Source organism: Sciurus carolinensis, chromosome 3, assembly GCF_902686445.1.
Source record: "Sciurus carolinensis chromosome 3, mSciCar1.2, whole genome shotgun sequence".
Classification (NCBI taxonomy): domain Eukaryota; kingdom Metazoa; phylum Chordata; class Mammalia; order Rodentia; family Sciuridae; genus Sciurus; species Sciurus carolinensis.
The window spans coordinates 20,643,433-20,665,350 of NC_062215.1; the positions used below are offsets into that span (position 1 = coordinate 20,643,433).

The 21,918-nt window shown below is 46.1% G+C and overlaps 2 protein-coding genes across 4 annotated transcripts; one reads left to right on the top strand and one right to left on the bottom strand.

The window, feature by feature from the left end:
- Nucleotides 1–1,124: 1,124 nt before the first annotated feature.
- Nucleotides 1,125–10,454, bottom strand: Klhl10 (kelch like family member 10). Of its 2 annotated transcripts, none has more exons than XM_047547692.1 (7): nt 9,798–10,454; nt 9,070–9,183; nt 8,559–8,758; nt 4,695–5,184; nt 3,402–4,019; nt 1,905–2,054; nt 1,125–1,499 (listed from the first exon to the last, which is right to left on the bottom strand). In XM_047547692.1, exons 3-7 carry the CDS (start codon nt 8,750–8,752, stop codon nt 1,125–1,127), a joined length of 1,827 nt encoding a protein of 608 aa, XP_047403648.1. In that variant the 5' UTR covers nt 8,753–8,758; nt 9,070–9,183; nt 9,798–10,454. The 2 variants fall into 2 exon arrangements, with proteins under 2 accessions (XP_047403648.1, XP_047403647.1); XM_047547691.1 differs by having other exon boundaries at nt 9,063–9,183.
- On the top strand, nt 9,817–21,106 carry Nt5c3b (5'-nucleotidase, cytosolic IIIB). Of its 2 annotated transcripts, none has more exons than XM_047547693.1 (9): nt 9,817–9,958; nt 10,122–10,220; nt 10,757–10,826; nt 10,913–10,959; nt 13,443–13,528; nt 14,345–14,434; nt 16,006–16,168; nt 18,742–19,017; nt 20,636–21,106. In XM_047547693.1, the coding sequence occupies exons 1-9, from the start codon at nt 9,947–9,949 to the stop codon at nt 20,768–20,770; spliced, it is 978 nt and encodes a 325-aa protein (XP_047403649.1). In that variant the 5' UTR covers nt 9,817–9,946; the 3' UTR covers nt 20,771–21,106. The 2 variants fall into 2 exon arrangements, with proteins under 2 accessions (XP_047403649.1, XP_047403650.1); XM_047547694.1 differs by having other exon boundaries at nt 18,817–19,017.
- Nucleotides 21,107–21,918: the final 812 nt, after the last annotated feature.

Below are 21,918 nucleotides of genomic sequence, written 5' to 3' on the forward strand. Positions count from 1 at the left end.
ATCTCTTGACTGGTGTAGCATGTGATATGTTTAAAATATTTCATTTTGTGCTTCCTGATTGTCATCAACACTATAAGTAGACAGGTGAGCTGAATTATACATTTATTTACTTGGTCTAATCAAGCATAACTAAAGGACTTTTTTTGGTACGTTCCTCAAATTAAGCTTAAATTAAAAAGACACATTTCATGTCTTTGAAAGTAAACAGTATTGTGAAACAAATACTCTGTCTACACTAGAAAAATAGGGTGCTTTAACTGTCGAATATTGGAGAAACTCCTCAGTCTCTCCTCAACTGTCAAACGTTTTGACACTGCTTGTCACTCCAGTTTGTTACTTTTTTGAGAAGAGTCCATATTGCTGTTGTTTGATGCTTACATTATAACCTAGGTTCTGGTCACTGGACCAAAAACAAAACAGCTCATAGTTGAGTGCTATAATACAGTAACAGTAACATAATAGTCATTTTACTTTAAGGTACTTAGTTAGCCAAATTACTGCTCTTTACCCATGGCTCCTATAGGGCTTTTGTCTTACTCTGTGACTATTCCTACAAATGTCAACACTTACACTAAAGCACATAAGCTACAGCACTTGTTAACTTAATCCTCCTGCTTCATGCACTCGTGAAAAGCAGTGCTTGCTAGGTGTTTGAAGATTTTACAATTCATGTGCTAGGGCTTGTTGAATTATTTGTAAAATTAATATTTAGTTGTTAACAACTTTTTGGGCTAGCAGTATCCAGGCCCCTATGCAAAGTATAATCTTGACTGTCTCCCTTCAAGTCAGCGGAGATGTAGTATTTAGAAGACTTGAGACATTACGTTTTAAAATAGCTTGTCTTATGTTCCTGAAGCGATCGTGCTCTGTGTTAAAGCTACTAATTGTCTCAATGTAAGTTTTCAATAAACATATTTCTTTAGAGCTAGTTTGCACTGTGTGATTTTTCTTAATTGTGCACTGTTGAAGTTAATTGCATTCTTCCCCTACGCCCTCATTTATCCAACCCTTGCTTCCCTTAAGTTGAACATTTTCCAGTACTCTTACAAGTTTAAAGACTGCATTTATTTAAAAAAAGAATTAATTCTTATTGCTTAGACTTTTTATTAGCTAAATGAAGAGGCTCATACAGGTAGGGTACTTGTCGAAGCGGAATACTTTACTTCATCTCGCAGTGCTAATCCTGTGAAGTTGTCCCGTCTAGCTGCATATTCCCCAACATTGGCCAGCCCTGGTACCACACAGCAGCTCAGAGCACTGCGGTATATACTCATGTCGTGAGCATCATACCACTCATCGGTCTTTTCATCATAGCACTCAACATTAAAGGTGGTGGTAAAGCCATTAAAGCCACCTACCACAAACAAGAGGTCATCCACCACCTCGATGCCAAAATTGCTACGCGGATTAAACATAGTGGGGATTGTACGCCAAGTATTAGCCACTGGGCTGTAGGCTTCTGCACTCCTAAGTCGATTAGCTCCATCAAAGCCACCTACCTGTGGATTGCAAAAGAAACATGGTTGACTGGTAACCATTGCTTTCATTCACTGAGGAAGCCCTCTTGGGACTACGGGGCGTGGTGACACATGCCTGTAATCCCAGCGAATTGGGAGACTGAGGTAGGAGGGTCGCAAGTTCAGAGCCAGCCTCAGCAATTTAGTAAGGCCCTAAGCGACTTAGTGAGATCCTGTCTCTAAAAATAAAAAGGGCTGGGGTGTAGCTCAGTGGTAAAGAGCCCTTGGGTTCAATCCCTGGTACCAAAAGAAAAAGAAAGAAGGAAGCCCTCTCTTGGGAAGAACCAGTGATTTCATGCCTCCCTCTTTTCAGAGGCTTACCAATGGTAGACTAAACCTGTTTGCTAATAGAAAATCTAGTAATTTTCTTGTACAAGATAAACTCACCGCGTACACATGTTCCCCATAAGCAATTACACCTATTCCACTCCTCCTGCTTCTCATGGGTGCTATGACTGTCCACTGATTACTCTCAGTGTTGTACACTTCTGCTGTAAACAGGCATTCATTTCCATTAAACCCACCACATATGTAGACCTGTGTGAAGAGAGTTGAGAGACTGTTAAAATTGCTCTCAGGAATAGAGAGGATTGCGTGTGTGGCAGGGGACACTTAATGCCAGTCTGTATGATCAATTTATTTTTCTGTATACACATGCATTATTTTTTGTTTGTTTGGTACTGGAGGTAGAACCCAAGGGCACTTTAACACAGTTTCATCCCCAGTCCTTTTTATTTTGAGACAGGGTCTTGCTAAGTTGCCAAGGCTGGCCTCAAACTTGCAATCCTCCTACCTCAGCCTCTCAAGCAGCTGGAATTGGGTTGCAGCTGCATCATGGGTTGCTTTTCCCCACACCCCGACCCTGGGGATTGAACACAGGGACATGTTACAACTCATCTACATCCCAGCCCTTTTTTATTTCTTATTTTGAGACAGGATCTCACTAAATTGCTGAGGCCTGAACTTCTGATCCTCCTGACTCAGCCTCCCAAGTCCCACTATAAAAGTTACAAATGGTCAAGCATTTGAGGAGAAAATTCAGTCAGCCCCCTGTATCCTCAGGTTCCACATCCTTGGGTTGAATCAACCAAGGATTGAAAATACTGGGGGGAAAATTGTGTCTACTGAAAATATACAGAGTTTTTTTTTTGTAATTACTCCCTAAACAATACAGTATAACAACTACTTACATGGCATTCACATAGTATTAGGTATTATAAGTAAAAGTATGTGGAAGGGCCCGATGTGGTGGCACACACCTGTAATCCCAGCAGCTCAGGAGGCTGAGGCAAGAGGATCACAAGTTCAAGGCCAGCCTTAGCAACTTAGTGAGGCCCTAAGCAACCTAGTGAGACCCTGTCACAAGAAAAAGGAAAAAAAAATATATCCGGGGATGTGACTCAGTGACTGGGCACCTTGGGTTCAATCCATAGCACCAAAATATAAATGTACATGGAAGGAGTTGGGCATGGTGGCGCACACCTGCAATCCCAGTGACTTGGGAGGCTGAGGCAGGAAGATTGCCAAATTGGAGACCAACCTCAGCAACATTAGTGTGAGACACTGTTGCAAAATAAAAAGGGCTGGGGACATAGCTCACTGGTAAAGCACCCCTGGGTTCGGTCCCGAGTACTAAAAGAAAAAAAAAAAGTATGTGGAAGGACATGTAGAAGATTTGCAAATACTATGCCACTTTAGATAAGGGACTTGAAAGTTCATGGATTTTGGTATCTCCGGGAGGTCCCAGCTCCTGCGGATACCAAATGATAACTGTGCTGCACAGTGAGTCTCCCGCTTTCTGTCACCCATCCCCCCGACTCGGGGAAGGACGGCAGCTCCTCTGGCCGGCTCCCCTCTCAAGCCCGCCACGCCCTGGCGCCGTACCTTCCCGTAGAGTGTTGTGGCGCTGGCATCACTCCTCTGTTCATGCATGGGGGCGATGAGTGTCCACTGGTTGGTCTCTGGCTCATAACGTTCAGCAGTATTGAGACGCACATAGCCGTCGAATCCTCCCATGGCGTATATAAAATTGCTGAGGACCGTCACGCTGACATAGCAACGCCTGGAGTGCATCGGGGCCACTTGGTGCCAAGTTTTCTTAACTGGATCAAAACGCTTAACACTATTGAAATAGTCTACACTATCAAACCCCCCAATGATATAAACATAGCCTTTCAAGTAGGCCGCCCCATGATAGGCACGAGGACTCTCTTCCTCACAAGTGACATTCACCCATCTGTCTGCCCGAGCATCATATGCCTCAATGGCATTGGTGGGGCTCCCACCACTCCAGCCACCAATTGCAAACAGGATGGCATAGGGCAGGCGGGGCCTGGTGAGTGGGTTGGTGAAGTCAGAATTAGAGGGTCCATTCATGTTTAGATCATACATGGCCTTGAGGGCATTAATGATGACCGGCTTGCATTCCTCACTATCTTTGACGTAGTCATTCATCTTAACATTGTTCATGAAGTACTCGGCATGCATTAGGGCCAGGCGAACCTACGAAGGAAATGCAGAGAGTCATTCAGATGAGGTGAGGGTGCCTGGAAATCCCATATCCTTCAGACCTGTTTTATAGGTACTACTGAAATTGTTTTGGTTTGTTTTTAGATGTATGACTCGGTTTAAATATTTGTTTGGTCGGGGAGGGGGGCATACAATTTGATGCTGACAATGAGCTAGATGGAAGGTACCTGAAGGGGTCACAGAACAGGACTGTCAGGCCAGAAGCAGCTGTGGTAATTGTTTAGAAATTGAATATCTATATCTCCAAATGTAAAATAACACTGATCAACACCAACTGACTACTGCTGTGTGCACTACTCAGGATTTGGTTTCTAATCCAACTTGTGCCTTGGGTTTGTGGAAGTCATTAAATGGAAAAGGGTGAAAGGTGGCCCTTTAGAATTCCTTGAAGGGACTCTCCTTCCCTGCCTACTGGGGAAAATTTTGACCATGGAACAAAACGGGTAGAAGGAACAAGGAACTAGCAATGCCAAGGAGAAAGAAAATTGCAAAATTCCAGACAATAGCAGGGATGGTTTCTAGTTAGCGCATGTCAACAGAGCCCTGGATCTGTCACACATAAGGATGTGGCTCTTAGGGACAATTCCTCTGGGATAAATCAATCAGGAGTGAGCAATTAAGCATTTGCAAAGAATAACTAAACTTGACCTTAGGAAGTAAAACTGAAATGTGCTGCTTCCTATTTTGGGGGTCATGGGAAATCCACTTTAAAATGGCCTCAAATACAGCATCTTCCTGTTTGACGTTGAGCTCATCTTTCTCAATGATATCCTTAAGTTCAGTGACCGAGAGCTCTAGAAACTCTGCTGAGACTTTCACCATCTCCTCGAAGTTGTGCAGTATGAACATGTAGGCCTTCTGCCTCAGCTCAGGGCAATAGTAGTAGTCCGTGAACTTGCAGATACCGATACAATTATCCAGACACAGCTCCGACTTGAGGAACTCGCAGCAACCCCTAACAATACCCATGATGTTAAATTGGTCTGCAGCAGCCAGCAGCTTCTCCACGTTGTCCGGGGTGATAGGCACGGTCCGGGTGTATGCATATTCAATAATTAGCTTCATCATGTCAGGGGAAATGCCAGGAATGTTGTATACCTTCTTCTCAGTGTTGTTCCAGCCACTTGTAAACAAAGCTCTGGAAAAAAAGAAAGAAAGAAAGAAAGAAACTAGCAGCCACAGAATATATGTCTCCCAACTCCCCTTTTCTTCTTGATTTTGCATATTTTCCAAATGGTGCACAGTGTGGTAGAAGTGAATTGGCTTGAGGAAGTGGGATTGCAGACACGTGCTTTATGCAGTAGCCAAGAAGAGAAACTTTCCAGGAACTTTGATCACTCTCTCCTTTATCCTCATGATAACTAGGTCTTTTTTTTTTTTTGTTTTTTCCAGTTTATGGATGGAGAATCTGATATCTAGACTGGGAGGGAAGACCTGGCTCTCAATTTTTTTTTTTTTTTTTTTTTTTTGGTACCAGTGATTGAACCCAGGGACGTGCTTAACCACTGAGCCACATCCCCAGCCCTACTTATTTATTTATTTACTTATTTTGAGACAGGGTCTCACCGAGTCATTTAGACCTTGCTAAATTGCTGAGGCTGGCTTTGAACTCATGATCCGCCTGCCTCAGCTTCCTGAGCCGCTGGGATTACAGGTGTGCATCACTTGCTTAAGGAAATTACAATTGAGCAATATCCTTCTTAAATAAGTACCATTCAACAGCCATTAACCAGAATCTGATCACTCACCTCCTCTTTTATTGCTACCTGGTTGATCTAAGCCATCGACAGATTTTGCCCAGACTATCCAGAGTAACTTAACTGCTATTGCTTTTGCCCCTGACCCTCCAGCACTTATAGTCTCAGCCCAGAAGCCACAGTGATCCTTAAAAGAGTTTGTTTCTCTTCCATTCAAAACCTTCCACTGACTTCCCTTCTTACTTACAGTGAAACACAAAGCACTTACCAAACTTATTCCTCTGAGATCTGAACACTTTGCCCCATTTCTCCCACTGTCCTCTCATTCTGTTCCAACCCTGTCCACCTCCTGTCTGTTCTTGGAGCACTAGGGGCAATTCTACCTTCCTGCTACTATTCCCTATGCCTGGAAGGATCTGCAAATCTCTCCATCTTTCTCTCTCCCTCATCCCCCTGAAGCCTTTACCAACATTACCTTGTCAGCAAGGCCTTCTCTGTCAATTCTATCTAAAATTGCAATGCAGAATTCTGTCTTCCTTCTTTTTCCCCCTGGTACGTATAATTGGACGTGTGTTGTACTCATTCCAATGCCTATTTCCCCCGCCAGATACTAAGATCCAGGAGATCTTAGAATCTTTTATTCATTGTTTTCTTTCCAGCACCCAGAATAGCACCTGTCACAAAATAGTCACTCAATAAATAAATATTGAATAAATGACCATCATCCCACGACTTGCATTGGACCCCCACTATGTAACTAGGTACTTTTGTAGGTGTTGAACAAGCAGAATCCCTGCTCTAATATATTTTGCTCCTTTTTTTCTATGCAGACTTAGAGATTGATTTCTTCCCCCCGACCCCACTGAGGTATTGGGGATAGACCCCAGAGGTGCTCTACCACTGAGTTACATACCCACTCTTTTTTATTTCTTATTTTGAGACAGGGTTTCACTATGTTGCCCTGGCTGTCCCTAGTGATCCTCCTGCCTTGGCCTTCTGAGTAGCTGTGCCTGGAGAGATCAAATTCTGCAAACAGCCTCTGTGCCAAATCCAATCCACCTCTTGTTTTTGTTCTGCCCACAAGTTAAGGGTTTTTGCTATTGTTGTTGTTTGCATTTTTAAATGGTTGGAAGGAAAAATCAAAAGAATGTTTTGTGACACCTGAAAATTAAATTCAAATTTTAGTGTCCATAAATAATTTTATTGGGATGCAGCCACACCCCTTCATTTAAAACTCTGTGGCTGCTCTCACAGTGTAAATGCAGGGCTGGGTAGCTGCAGCAGAGACTATATGGCTACAGAGCTTAAGCTATTTATTATCTGGTCTTTCTGTGACCCTGCTTTAGGGTTTAAATGAATGAGAATATTCAGCAACAGGTGGGACACATTTACCATTTTTTTCACTGGAGCAGATTACTCAGAAATGTTCATGTTGTGGCCAGGCACGGTGGCACAAGATGGTAATCCTAGTGGCTCAAGAGGCTGAGGCAGGAGAATTGCAAGTTCAAAGCCAGCCTCAGCATCTTAGTGAGGCCCTAAGAACTAACAGAGACCCTGTCTTAAAATAAAAAAATAAAATAAAAAGGGTTGGGGATGTGGCTCAGTGGTTAAACATCCCAAGTTCATTCCCGAGTACCAAAAAGAAGAAAAAAAGAAAAGAAAAAAATTTCAGGTCACGAACAAAATAGTCCTGCTTCCTGGGTTTCAATGGTTCTTGTCAAAACTCCCATTTTCTTCTACAAATATTTCCTAGGTACTTTCTCTTCATCCTCCTTCCCATCCCTGCCCCCTTTTTATTTCTGGTGGGGTTGGGGGATTGAACCCAAGAGCATGTTATCACTGAGTTACATCCCAACCCTTTTCATTTTTTGAGACTGGGTCTTGCAGCCAGGCGCAGTGGTCCATGCCTGTAATTCCAGTGACTCAGAAGGCTGAGGCAGGAGCAAGTTTGAGGTTAGCCTCATTAACTTAGTGAAAATAGGTCTCAAAATAAAAATAAAAAAGTCTGGGGATGTAGTTCAAAAGTAAAGTACCCTGGGTTTGATCCTCAGTACCAAGAGAAAAAAAGAAAAAAGAGAGAGGGTCTTGATAAAATTTCCCAGGCTGGCCTCAAACTTGAGATCCTTCTTTTTCAGCCTCCCAAGTCACTGGGATTATAGGCATGCACAACCCTGCCTAACACCCCCTCCATTCTTGTTTATTTACCACCGTGGGGTTTGTTTTTCTGTTCTTTCTTTCTTTCTTTCTTTATTTACTGATTTTTGCATCATTGGGGGTTGAATCCAGGACCAGGCCCAGGCTAAGCAAGCACTCTACCACTGAGCTATATCCCCAGTCCTTTAAAATTTTTGCAAGACAGGGTCTCCCTAAGTTGCTGAGGCTGGCCTTGAATTTGCAATCCTCCTGTCTCGGCCTCCTGAATTGTTGGAATTACAAGCATGTGCCACTGTACCTGGCTTATCACCCTGTTTTAAATGGTCTGTACTGGGACAGGGACAAAAGGTTCATCTAAGTAGCATTGCCATCTGAGTTTAAGTAGGAAATCCAATATGGATGCCTAACCAAAATTTGGTCTGGGTGAGAATCAAGGAAGAAATCACCTGGTCCACCAGAATTTGGTTGACCTCAAGATGAAAATCAGAGAAAAGAGGCTGTGGGCCTAAGTTGTATCTCTGCTGCAGACAGGAACCAGGCTACAGGAGCCCAGAGCTTTGATGTCCCTAAATGTCAGAGTTGGTGAATGGGAATCAATGGATCAAAAGGCCTCAAGAGGAGCCCAATTTGCCCCTGGGCTTAGTTCAGTACCCTGTTATACCTAAAGTAGGAACTGCAGCTACAGAGGATGTTCTTGTGGGCATTGAACTCAAAGCCATTGACCTTGATGACCACGTCGCAGAGCTTGCCCTCTAGCCGAAGTTCATTGAAGATCTCACAGGTCATCGCGCTCATCTTCCTCTCCATGTGAGGCTGGTGGAACCGTGTGGAGGCCGCCGTGCTCTCCATCTCCATGGCACCCTGGGACCAGCGGAGAGAGGCTGCTCTCCTGGGGTGTCGGGGAGGGTTGTGGGGGGCCCCTTTAGCCAGCTGTCGCTCCTTTTCCCTACTACATCTTTCATATAGGGCCCATCAGGCAGCCCAAGTTCCAGAATCCTGGGCCCGCAGTGAGATCACTCTCAGGATTGTGCTCTCAGGTTCTGGAACTCCCTCCTGTCCCTGCCCCTTCCTTTCTCCCTCCTTCCTCCCTGCCCCCCACACCTCACTGACAGAACACCACCCCTTGCCTCCTTCCTTGCCCTTGAGCCCAAAGCAGAACTGTTACCACCAACACCATATTAGCGTTTTTTATTGATTCTACTTCTGTTGCTCTCTTCAGGTTGTCCAGGTTCAGATCCTTGCAGCATCCGTCCACCTTCCATGGCTCCCACTGTGCTCCCTACACACTAAATTCAAAGAACTCCAAGTTAGCAGAGCAGAAGGGAGAAGTGAAGCTGATTAATTTCTTGTCTTTTTTTCCTTCTTTTTTTTTTTTTTTTTTTTGTACTGGGGATTGAGCCCAGAGGCACGTTCAGCGAGTCACATCCCCAGTCCTTTTATTTTAATTTATTTTTTGAGACAGGGACCCCCTAAATTGCTCAGGGCTTCACTACATTGCTGAGGCTGGCCTCGAACTTGTGATCCTCCTGCCTCAGCCTCTGAACTTGCTGGGATTGCAGGAATGCACACCACACCCAGCAAACAAATGATTAAAACTCATGCTGCCCAGCACCCTAGTTCTCCCTGAACCCTCGCTGTGTTAGTGGCTCACTTTCTACCGTGACAAGGAGGGGCCCAAGTGAGAATGGTTTAACAGAATTCACTTAGGGGCACCTTCCTATCCCCTCCCCGTGTCGGTTTTGTTCCTCTTGCAAACTTTAAGCCATTTAAGGAAATGACCACTCTTGTCAGGGTATTATTCTAGAGAGTGACAGGAGCCACATATGGCCCCATGACAGCCCAGCTCACGCACGTGACCCCAGCATCTTGGGACCCTCCCCCTCCTCCCCCTCCTCCTCACAATAGAACCCGCCACCAGTTGCTCCAGCCTGCGTCCTGTAAAAGCTCCGAGGCCCGGGTGGCACCCGGCGCGAACGGCGGGCGACGCCTGCGCAGTGCGGCCGCGGGACCGTAGTCTTCTCCCGCGCCGCCGACCAGGCCCCCCACGCGATGGCGGAAGAGGTGAGGCTGCGGGAAGCGTCCCGCATGCAGCGGGCCCCGAACCCGCGGCGCCCCCAGGCCCCCGGCGGGCCGCCGAGGTCGCGGCGCGGCGCCCGGGCGAGCCCCGCTCCCCTGGGGCCCAGCGCGGCGCCGGGGTCAGCGGTTCTCTCGGGTCTCGGGACAGGTGAGCACCCTGATGAAGGCCACGGTCCTGATGCGGCAGCCCGGGCGGGTGCTGGAGATCCTGGGCGCGCTCCGCAGCGGCGGTGGAGACCGGCTACAGGTACCGGGGAGCAAGGGCTGGGGCGGGAGGGGTCCTGCCCAGCGGCCTTCGCGTGACGCTCCGCCCCCAGGGGCCTGAGGACAAGCAGGTAGGGTCGCCTGGGGGGAGACCCTGCTGTTCTGAAACCTAGATTACAAAGGTCCCAGCGTGAAGGACCAGGGCCTTCCCCTGCCACACACTGCCCCAGCCCAGAGGCTTCCCACTAAGTAAGGCGGAGGTACTTTAGGAAGGAGCCCGTGCATTGGGAGGATGCCTTCGAAAGCCAGCGCGCGCGCGCGCGCACGCACACACACGCGCGCACGTGCGCGCGCACACCGACACAGGGTCCCACACACCCCTCCAGGAGACTGGGCTTTCCTTAGGGTTGTAACAGTGTCACTTCTTTCCCTCCCTCTCTATCCCTCTCCGACTTTCCCAGGGTTTTGCCCCTAGGCTGGCCACTGGGCTGATTTGACTTTCAAACCCACCCCAAGGCTGAGGCAGGGCACAATAGAAGGTGCCTGTTTAGGCACCAGCACCTTTCTTTTGCCTTTTAGGTGATTTCTGATTTTGACATGACCTTGAGCAGGTTTGCATATAATGGAAAGCGATGCCCTTCTTCTTACAGTAAGTTCCATTCTAGCTTGCCTTGTTGGACTTGACAAGATGACACCTTCTCAGGGGCAGGTAAAAGGAGTTTTGTGTTTTTCCAGATATTCTGGATAACAGCAAGATCGTCAGTGAGGAGTGTCGGAAAGAGGTGGGTCACTCTTTCTTTGCTCAGAAAGCATACGCTACTTCAGTGCCTCTTGATTAGAACCAGATTCCACTATAGAGATCGTAGAAAATTAATTCTTTCCAAAATTTTTATGCTCAGTGGATATTGTCTTAATAAGAGAGGACAGCTTTTCCCTATTGGCTGAGACATAGGATGATGGATGGTTGGAATATAGACTCTGTTATAAGAGAACTGAATGTTATATTACTTAACCCTCCTGCACTTTTATAGGTTGCTGAGCTCTTTCCAGTGCATGATTATATCATTTAGTTCCACTTCATTAGTCACTAAATTGCATTCTAACTGGGTCTACTGGTCTCTCATTATTCATCAATTCTTCCAATATTCCTTTCTTTCTTTCTTTTTTTTTTTTTTTTTTTTTTCTTGCAGTACTAGGGATCAAACCCAGGCTCTCAGGCATGCCTTTCCAGTACTCTGAGATGATTACTTCTTATTAAGATGGGCAGTGATTTATAGATAGCATTTTATTTTTTATTTTGCAGTACTGAGGATTGAACCTGGTGGCTTTCTACCACTGAATTACATCACCAGCTTCCCAACCGCCACCATTTTTTTGGGGGGGGGTGGTCTGACTAAGTCGCACCAAAAATACATACACACACACACATAAATATATGGGATTTTTTGATTTCTGAGTTCTAGTATGCTTGTAGAAAAATGTTCTTTCTGGCGCAATGGCACACACCTGTAATCCCAGCGGCTTGGGAGGCTGAGGCAGGAGGATCACAGGTTCAAAGCCAGCCTAAGCAACTTAGCAAGACCCTATCTCTAAATAAAATAGAAAAAATAACTGGGGATGTGGCTTGCTAGTTAAGTGCCCCTGGGTTCAATCCCTGGAAAGAAAAAAGAAAAGAAAAAGAAAATATTCTTGTACTCCAAAAAGACACACACTGAGAATCTTTCCCTTTTTTTTTTAAGTTTTTGGTGGAAGTCCTGGGGATTGACCCAGGGCCTTCGCATTCTAAGCAAGCGCAATATTGCTGAGTCACCCCCAGCTCTACTTTTCTGATTGTTTTCAGTCATATCTGTGTACAATTTTATCAAATATTTTTCTTTGATTTTGGCTTGCCTTTTTTTAAAAAATTATTATTTTATTTATATATGGTGCTGAGAATTGAACCCAGTACCTCACACATGCTAGGCAAGTGCTCTACCACTGAGCTACAACCCCAGCCCTGGCTTGCTTTTCAAAAATCTAAATGTGATTAACTTACAAAAGAAAATAATGACCAGGTGTGGTGGCACATACCTGTAATCCAAGTGACTTTGGAGACTGATATAGAAGAATTGTGAGTTTCATAGCTTCAACAACTCAGAAAGGCCCTAAGCAGCTTAGTGAGATCCTGTCTCACAATTTAAAAAGAAAAGGGAAGGAAGGAAGGAAATGAAGAAAAGAGAGGAAGAAAAGGGAAAGGAAGGAGAAAGGAAGAATCTTAATGAAAGTCTGAGTTAGATATACTAGTTTTCTTTTTCTTACACTAAAAAGAATCTAGCTGGGGTCATGGCTCAGTAGTAGAACGCTTGCCTAGCACATGTGAGGCACTGGGTTCAATCCTCAGCACCACATAAGAAATAAATAAATAAAATAAAGGTTAAAAAAAAAAAATAAAGAATCTATCTGGGCAAGGTGACTTGTGCCTGTAATCCCAGCAGTTCAGGAGACTGAACCAGAGGATCAAAGTTCGAGGCCAGCCTCAGCAACTTAGGGAGGCCTTGCCTCAAAATTAAAAATAAAAGGGCTGAAGATGGTGATGCAGCTCAGTGGTAGGGCACTCCTGAGTTCCATCCACAGTATGGGGGGCCAGGTGGGGGGAAAGAACCCAGAACTATTTAAATAAAAAGTATTTTTTCATGCAGCTCCGTAAACCATCTTGCCTAGCACCTGAGAAGGCATGCCGTATTTCTAGAAACTGAGAATAAAACCCTGATTAAACCCTGATGAGGGCTGGGGTTGTGGCTCAGTGGTAGAGTGCTTGCCTCGCAGGCGTGGGGCACTGGGTTCGATCCTCAGCACCTCAAAAATAAATAAAATAAAGACATTGTGTCCATCTACAACTTAAAAAAAATTTAAAAAATAACAACCCTGATGACTGAGCTAATTCATAACATCAGCAAAAAAGAAAAAAAAAGTTCCAGTGCCTTTTTTTATCAGATAGTAAATCTCCTTATATCGCTGCCTCCTAGACCTCGTTCTCAGGGTGAGTGCAAGGTGAGCTCTCAGATCCAGTCCCACCCTGGACTTTATCAAATAGGTAAATGCAAGTGTTGTAAGAGAATAGAAGAGGAGAAACTGAGTCTTGTAAAGGACATGTCCCCACCTGAAAACTAACACTGATACAAGGTTACATCCCCTAAACAGTCTTTCTCTTATGCTGTGGGACTTCATTAGGGGTAGACCTGGTGTGTGTTAACAATGACTTTTCTACTCACGTGGATGTCCCCAGCTCGCGGCGCTCTATCACCACTACTACCCAATTGAGATTGACCCACACCGGTCCATCAAAGAGAAGTTGCCTCAGATGGTAGAATGGTAAGTGGCGCTGGTGAGGAGTTGTTCCTGGGCCCTGAAGATGGGATGGGCGGGGCCACCAGTGTTTTTCCAGAGCTTTGATGACTTGACAGCTCCTTCACCTTACTGAGGTTTTAACTGAATGCCATTAGCCCAGCCAGGAGAATAAACTGTCCATCTACACCAGGACTACCCATGTCAGCTAGAGTGGACACCCTCAGAGAGTCCTTGGAATAAGTTAGAAATCCCTTGGTTTGGTGGCCTGTTTGGGGGAAACGTCCCTGTCTTAGTCCACTTTGTGTTGCTGTAACAGAATGCCACAGACCGGGAGACTTAAAATGAACAAAAATGTATCAACTCACTGTGCTGGAGGTGGGAAGTCCAAGGTCAAGGTGCCAGTGTCTACCCAGGGCTTTCCTGCTACATGATCCCAGGGAGGAAGGGCAGAAAGAGGGCAAGAGAGTCAGAGAAAGAGATCGAGAGGGGGCTGAACTTCTCCCTGTATAAGGAACCTACTCCCATACTAATGAGATTAAAGCCCCCTGATCCAAACATGACCCATTTGGCCCCAGCTCCCAACATGTCTTCCCTTGGGGATCAAGACTTCAAAACATGAACTTTGGGGGACAAATTCAAACCTCACTATATAAACCAGCATCTCTAGACAGCGCCTCTAGAGAGTAGGGTCCCAGAGGCGAGGATTCTGAAGGGGCTTCCACTTTTGTAGCCAACCCCTCCAGCTCTGTCCCCCTTGCGTTGCTTTCCCACCCTCTTCCTTTTAAGGAAGACAGCCTTGGGTAATTTAGAATTGGGTATTTGTGGGGTGTCTGCTCCTAGGTGGACTAGAGCGCACAACCTCCTGTGTCAGCAGAGGATCCAGAAGTGTCAGATAGCGCAAGTGGTCGGAGAGTCCACTGCAATGCTCAGGTGAGCTTCTTGCTCTGAAACACTTTTGCCAGACTTTTCAAAACTGCTTTGCATTCTTGGGGCTTGCCTAGCGGGGGTGAGACCCTGGGTTCCGTCTCCAGAATTCAAAACAACAAAACAAACTGATTTGCTTATGCAAAGGAGGATGGAGAGAAGTGGAGCAGAGTTAGTAACTGGAGAGTCAAAGGACACATGATCATGGCCAGAGGCGCCATCCCCCGTGGAGGTAGTGCAAAATGACCAGGGCTCCATCTCTTAGAGTCTAACTCTTTTTTTCCTTTTTTTTTTTGATGGTAAAGGTTTCTGGAGTCCCTCTGGGAGACCACTGTTCTCCACCCAGACATGGGAGTTGCTAAACCAGGACCTTTGATCGTTACCATCCTTCACTGAGCAGCTGTCTCTGCTGGAAATTTCTTTCCTGGAGCAGGGATGGGAGCTCACAGAGATGGGAACAGACCTCAGTTCCGGCCCTTAAAGGGTTGCATATCCTTACTGGGGAGAGAGGCTAGTTCCTGAAAGACCAAGAGTTGAGATGTGTGCAGACTCAGAAAATACTGAGATGAATGTGAAGGAGCCCCAGTGAAGGTGTCCCAGGAGAGCTTCCCAGTGGCGTGAAGAGTAGCAAAACACATTTGCCTGTCTTCTTGCTTCAACAGCCCCTCTCCTAGGTAAATGTCCAGGAGCAATGAATGCATATGACCAGGACAGGACATGCACAGGGTTTATTCACAATAGCTGAAATCGGATAACATCTCAGTTGTCTGTCCAACAGGAAGCTGAATAAACAAATTGAAGCACATTTATATGTTGGAATAATTCTTACTACACAGCAGTGACAGGAAGAAACTACTCACCATATACAAATCATTCAGTGGTTAGGAGGCTGAGGCAGGAGGATCATAAGTTCAAAACCCACCTCAGCAACTTAGTGAGGTCCTAAGCTACTTAGCAAAGACCCTGTCTCAAAATAAAAAATAAAAAGGCTGGGGATGTGGCTCAGGGGTTAAGGGCCTTAAAATAAGCAGTACCCCAAAATAAAAAACAGAAAATGGATAAATCATACAGACAGTGTTGAACAAAATAAGCCAGAGGAAAAAAGTATGTTCTGTACGAATTCCCCCTGCCCTTTTTTTTTTTTTTTTTTGGTACTGTGGATTGAATTGAGAGGTGCTTTACCATTGAGCTACCGCCCCAGCTCTTTTTATTTTCTATTTTGAGACAGGGACTCACCAAGTGGCTTGGAGCCTTGCTGAGATTATAGGCGTGCATGTTGGTACCTGGCTGAATCCCTTTATATGAAGTTCAAGGACCTGTGAAGTTTATGATGTGAAATCAGATGCAGAGGGAGGATAGTATTGACTGAGGAACCTTGAGGGAACCTTGATCTGATTAGTGTTTCCTGGACGTATACGGATGTGAAAATCAGTTCAGCTAGTGCATAACCACTTTCTGTATACCTCAATTTAAAATGTTTGAAAACAATGAAAATTATAAAAATACCTAGCCCAAGTCGACGTTAGAGAACAGTAGCAAAGGCAACGCCCTTTCAGAATTCTTCCTTCTCTTTACAGGGAGGGATATAAGACATTCTTCAACACACTCTATCGTAACAACGTTCCCCTTTTCATCTTTTCTGCGGGCATTGGTGATGTCCTGGAAGAAATTATCCGACAGATGAAAGTGTTCCACCCCAACATCCACATCGTGTCTAACTATATGGATTTTAATGAAGATGTGAGCTGCATGTGACCTGGGCTGGGAAAAGCAGGGGTGGGGACCACCAACCTGGCTGATTTACCCCTTGCCTGGGAGGTAGGGGAGGGAGGCAGCAGCTTCTTTGCCCTCAGGTGGTTATTTATGGGTTACTTCCTTTCTTTTTTTGGTACTGGGTATTGAACCCAGGAGTGCTTTACTGCTGAGCTACATCCGCAGCTATTTTTTTTTTTTTAATATTTTTTAAATTGTCAGTGGACCTTTATCTTATTTATTTATATCTGGTGCTGAGAATTGAACCCAGTGCCTCACGCATGCAGGCAAGTGCTCTACCCCTGAGCCACAACCCCAGCCCCCCTGCTCTTTTTATTGTGAGACGGGGCCTCACTAAGTTGCTGAGGCTGGTCTCAAACTTGTGATCCTCCTGCCTCAGCCTCCCAGACATGCACGACTGCACCTGGCTTATCAGTTACTTTCAAAGGACCCTCTCTGGTGTTTGGCCAATAGTTAACTCTCTGCCGTCATGATCTAGTGTGTGGTTCAGCCTGATCCTATGTCACTGTTTGGATCATGTACTATTCTAAATACTGAAAGTGTTGGATTTTGACTTGTTTTCCTGGAGTCCTAGGTGGAATGCTCCCACTCACCTGTGATCTGATTTCTTCCCCTTAAAAACAGTGACGGAAGCCAGGCACAGTTATGTACACCTGTAATCCAAGCTACTTGGGAGGTTGAGGCAGGAGGATTGAAAATCCGAAGCCAACCTGGGCAATTTAGGAAACCCTGTTTAAAAAAAATTTAAAAAAAAACTAAATGAAAAGGTCTGTAGATATAGCTCAGTGGTAGAGTTACCTTGCATGTTGGGCTGGGGAGATAGCTCAGTTGGTAGAGTGCTTGCTCTTGTAAGTACATGGCCCTGGGTTCAATCCCCAGCATCGCAAAAAAAAAAAAAAAAAATTAAAAAAGGCTCTGGGTTTAATCCCCAGTGCTACCAAAAGAAAACAAAAAAACAGCAGCTGGAATTTTCGTCACTTTGACCTGTGGTTAGGACACGGCCTTGCAGCTGAGTGGTACACACTCATGACCTGAACGGCAAGTTTCTTTTTTTTTTTTTTTTTCCTTTGCTTGCTGTGCTGGGGATGGGACCCAGGGCCTTGCACATGCTAGGCAAGTGCTCTACCCCTGAGCCAGATCTGCAGCCCCTGGAATGGCATTTATCTTACAGGCTTCAATGCTTCCCTCCAAAGAGATCATCAACAATATTGGACGGCCATGCTAGTTTATTTATTTATAATTTTGTTTTTAGTTTTATTTTACTTTTTTCCCACATTTTTTAAATTGGTGCATTAGAGTGGCCTTTGCTGGTTTCAATCAACAGTTATAAACTTTTCTTCTAAAGGCAAGGTAGCAAGTATCTTAGGCTTTTGGGGCACTGTGGTCTTTTTTTTTTTAACTACTTTCAACTTTGCCAGTTCTGCACAAGATGCAGTCATAGTCAATAAGTGAACAAACGAGTGTGGCTGTGTTCCAGTAAAATTTTATTTATAAAAAAAACAAGCTAAGTCAAGTGTGGTGGCTCATCCTGTAACCCCAGCAACTTAGGAGGCTAAGATAGGAGGATCACAGCCAGCCTCAGCAATTAGCAAGGCTCTAAGTAACGTAGACACTGTCTAAAAAAAGGGGGGCGCTGGGGATGTGGCTCAGTGGTTAAGCACCCCTGGGTTCAATCTCCAGTAACAAAACAACAACAACAAAGACCAGGAAAAGGGGCTGGAGAGACAGTTCAGTCAGTAGAGTGCTTGCCTTGTAAGCACAAGGCCCTGGGTTCGATCCCCAGCGCCCCCAAAAAAAGACCAGGAAAACAAGCCAAGGTCAGGAGTGGCCATACCTACTGGCATCAGATCTGCTATTTTGCTGCCCCCAGTATTCTGCCCGCCCGACACACACTATTTTACAACCCAGAACATCCTCGCCAGCCATTGGTCCGTTGTTATTAGCTTGTGAAATCCACTACTTAAGAATAGCTCCCCCGTGGGCTGGGGAGATAGCTCAGTCGATAAGTGCTTGCCTTGCAAACACAAAGCTCTGGGTTCGATCCCCAGCACCGCAAAAAAAAAAAAAAACATAGCTCCCCCGCCACCTCTCTTCCTCACTCTTGCTCCTTCTTTCTCTCTTTCTCTTCCTCACTCTTTCTCTCTCACTCCTACTCTTACTCTTGCTCACTCTCTCACTTTCTCTCTCTCTCTCTCACCCTGCGGGCAGACACTCTGCCTGTCCACTTAATAAAATCTCTTGTGTGAGTTCCCGCGTCCAGAATGGTTTCTGGGTGCTTTCAGTACCTGCCTGTGATCCCAGTGACTCAGAAGGATCGAGGCAGGAGAATCTGCAAGTTTGAGGCTAGCCTTCACAACTTAGATGCAAAATGAAAAAATAAAAAGGGGACTGAGGATGTAGCTCAGTGATAGGGTGCCTCTGGTTCGATCCCCAGTACAATAAAAACAACATCAAAGGACCAACTCTGGGCCGTGGGCCTCAGTTGCCCACCACTAGCTTACAGTACAATAAAAAGTCTTGGCATTATCTCTTACTTTCAGGATTTCCTTTCCTCTGTGACAGAATGGAAAACTGGCACTACATGGGTCCCTGCTACCGGTCTCCTGTTTTTTCAGGGTTTTCTGCAGGGATTCAAGGGCCAGCTCATACACACCTACAACAAGAACAGCTCTGTGTGTGAGAACTCCAGCTACTTCCAGCAGCTTCAGGGCAAAACCAACATCCTCCTGCTTGGAGACTCCCTGGGGGACCTCACTATGGCCGATGGGGTTCCTGGAGTGCAGAACATTCTCAAGATTGGCTTCCTAAATGACAAGGTGGGTAGGGGCCAGGCTTCCTGTCTTCATAGCTTTCTCCTTGAATTCCTGCTCACAAATGCTTTTGGACACCTTCTCTGTGCCAGACGCTGTGGAAAGTATCAGGGGTAAGACTCAAACCATATTCTCACAGCAAACGAAGGAGATACCCAGTGGTGACCCCAAGTGCATGCCCCACACACACCCTGACGCCGAAGTTGAGAGAGAACGTTGAGCCGGCCCTTCACTGTAGCTTACGTGACTGCTCGCTGTCTGTGTCAGGCACTGTTCTACGCATGTCACGGACGTTACCCATTTAGTCCTCCTAACAGCCCCCTGAGGTAGTGACTCTGGGATTTTATAGATAAGGAAACCAAGTAAAGGAGTTTAAGGTGAACTTGCCCAAAGTAATGTAGTTTAGAAGAGGGTGGGACTGATTAGCAGTCCTCCGAAATCATACCTAGAAGGCATGATTGAGATGCGGGAGGTTGGGGTTCTGAACATGAGCTTATAGTTTAGAAAAGAAAAATAGTAAAAACAGACACTGGCAGGGATGAGAACAGCATACAAAGGTACCAGAGTGCTTTACCTCACCAGCAGGTGCTGGAGCCTGCAGATGCTTGAGCCATATGAGAAAACAGCCCCCCTGGGCGCCCTAGCACATGCCCGTAATCCCATTGCTGCAAAACTCAAGCAGGAGGATCACAAGTTCAAAGTCAGCCTCAGCAATTTAGCAAGGCCCTAAGCAATTTTGCAAGACCCTGTCTAAATTTTAAAAAATAGGGGCTGAGGATGTAGCACAGTTTGGTAGAGTGCTTGCCTCAAATATATAATGCCTTGGGTTCAATCCCCAGCACCAGGGGGAAAATAAAATAAAATAAATATAAATATATATATATATATATAAATATATACATATATTTATATATATATAAATAATATATATAATATATAAAATATATTTACATATAAAAATAAAATAAATATATATATATATATGGGGCTGGGGACGTGGGGACGTGGCTCAGTAGTTAAGTGCCCTGGGTACCAAAAAAAGAAAGCTCAGCCCAGATTGATTAGAGGTAACATATGGGCTTTTTGTTTGTTTGTTTGGGTACCAGGGATTGAACTCAAGGGCACTTGAACAGTGAGCCACATCCCCAGCCCTATTTTGTATTTGATTTAGAGACAGGGTCCCATTGAGTTGCTTTGAGCCTCGCTTTTGCTGAGGCTGGCTTTGAACTTGTGATCCTCCTGCCTCAGCCTCCCTATAAGGATGAGAATGCTACCTCGCCTGGCCACATCCTGGCTTTTTTTTTTTTTTTTTTTTTGCAGTGCTGGGGATCAAACCCAGGACCTTGTGCTTGCAAGGCAAGCACTCTACCAGCTGAGCTATCTCCCCAGCCCACATCCTGGCTTTTGTTTTTAACCCTTGTCATTGTCCCTTTGACATTGGCAGAGGATTAATTAAGGCAGTCCTTCTGTGTCTCCAAAGGACAAATCCCTTAACCTTGAACCCCTCAGACTTTGAAAAGGGAGCTGGGAGCTGTGCTTGCGTGGCCTCCTCCCCAGCCCCAGCTCTGGAGTTAGAGGCCTGGACAAGGCATGGTGGGGACTCTTGGTTTGCCTCCCTGGGCAGGTGGAGGAGCAGCGGCAGCGCTACATGGAGTCCTATGACATTGTGCTGGAGAAGGACGAGACGCTGGATGTGGTGAACGGGCTGCTGCAGCACATCCTGCCCCAGGGGGACCGCCTGGAGATGCGGGACTCCTGAGGGCGCAGGGCCAGGCCTGGCCTTGCAGGTCACACTGAGGAGGGGACCCCTCCCCAGGAGGCTGCTCTGCTGTGAGCCCAGAGGAAAGTCCTGGACAACCAAGAGCCACTGGACACTCCCCCGCCTGCCTCTTCCCTCCAAAGCCTTCACTTGCCTCTTCAACAGAGCCTTGCAGGAGGCCCACGGGGAGGGAGGGCGGCAAGCGGGGTTCCAAGGACCCCATGTTAACGTTCTCCAGATCGTCTAGGCCACGGGTTCTTTGTGGTGCACGCCTGTCGTCCCAGAGGCTCAGGAAACCGAGACAGGAGGATCACAAGTTCGAGACCAGCCTCAGCAATTTAGTGAGGCTGTATGTAACTCAGTGAGACCCTGTCTCAAAATAAAAAATAAAAAGGGCTGGGGATGTGGCTCAGTGATTAAGGGCCCCTGGGTTCAATCCGAGATACCAAAAAAAAAGTTTTTTTTTTTGACCAGGAGAAGCTGTCTTTCAGACAAATATAAGGTCTGAAACTTAAAGTAAGATGAAAATTAAAATAAGAAGAAAGAGCTGTTCTGATTCAGAAGGTGTGGGTAGGAGGCCGAGCCCGAACCTCTTGGCCCTGGAGGCCAGGAGCTCTGCGGAGCCCATGTGAGGAGCCCCATGTGAGGAGCCCCGGGAATTAGCCCCGAAGCCCCTCTGGGCACAGTCTAAGTGTGTCTATGCTGCAGGGTGGGCAGGCAGTGTGGGAGGTCGCGACGCTGACTTGGAACGGAGTGGCATCCTTCTGGGGCAACCATGGGATTTGAAATCCAGTTGGGGTCATTGGATTGAGGTGACCATCTAAGAGCCCTCTCTTTAGGGATCCTCAAAGGGACCCATTGGGATGTGGATTTTCCCTGGGGCCCTTGGCTCCTTCTTTCTCCTTCTTTCATTCCAGGGCCACCCAAACAGATGACCTGCAAGGGCTTCAGGCCAGGGCCCCCAGGGGGATAATGCAAATCGAAAGAGAAGCGGCACCTGTTCTCGTTCGCCATTTCTTTCCATCCTCTTCCCCATGTTGACCTAGATGGTCAAGAACTAGCTGGATTCTCTCCAGGTCCCTTTGGAAGAACTAGCTTACGTGGCACTTTCTTACCTGTCCTCCCTCAGAGAAAAGCACTCACTGCTG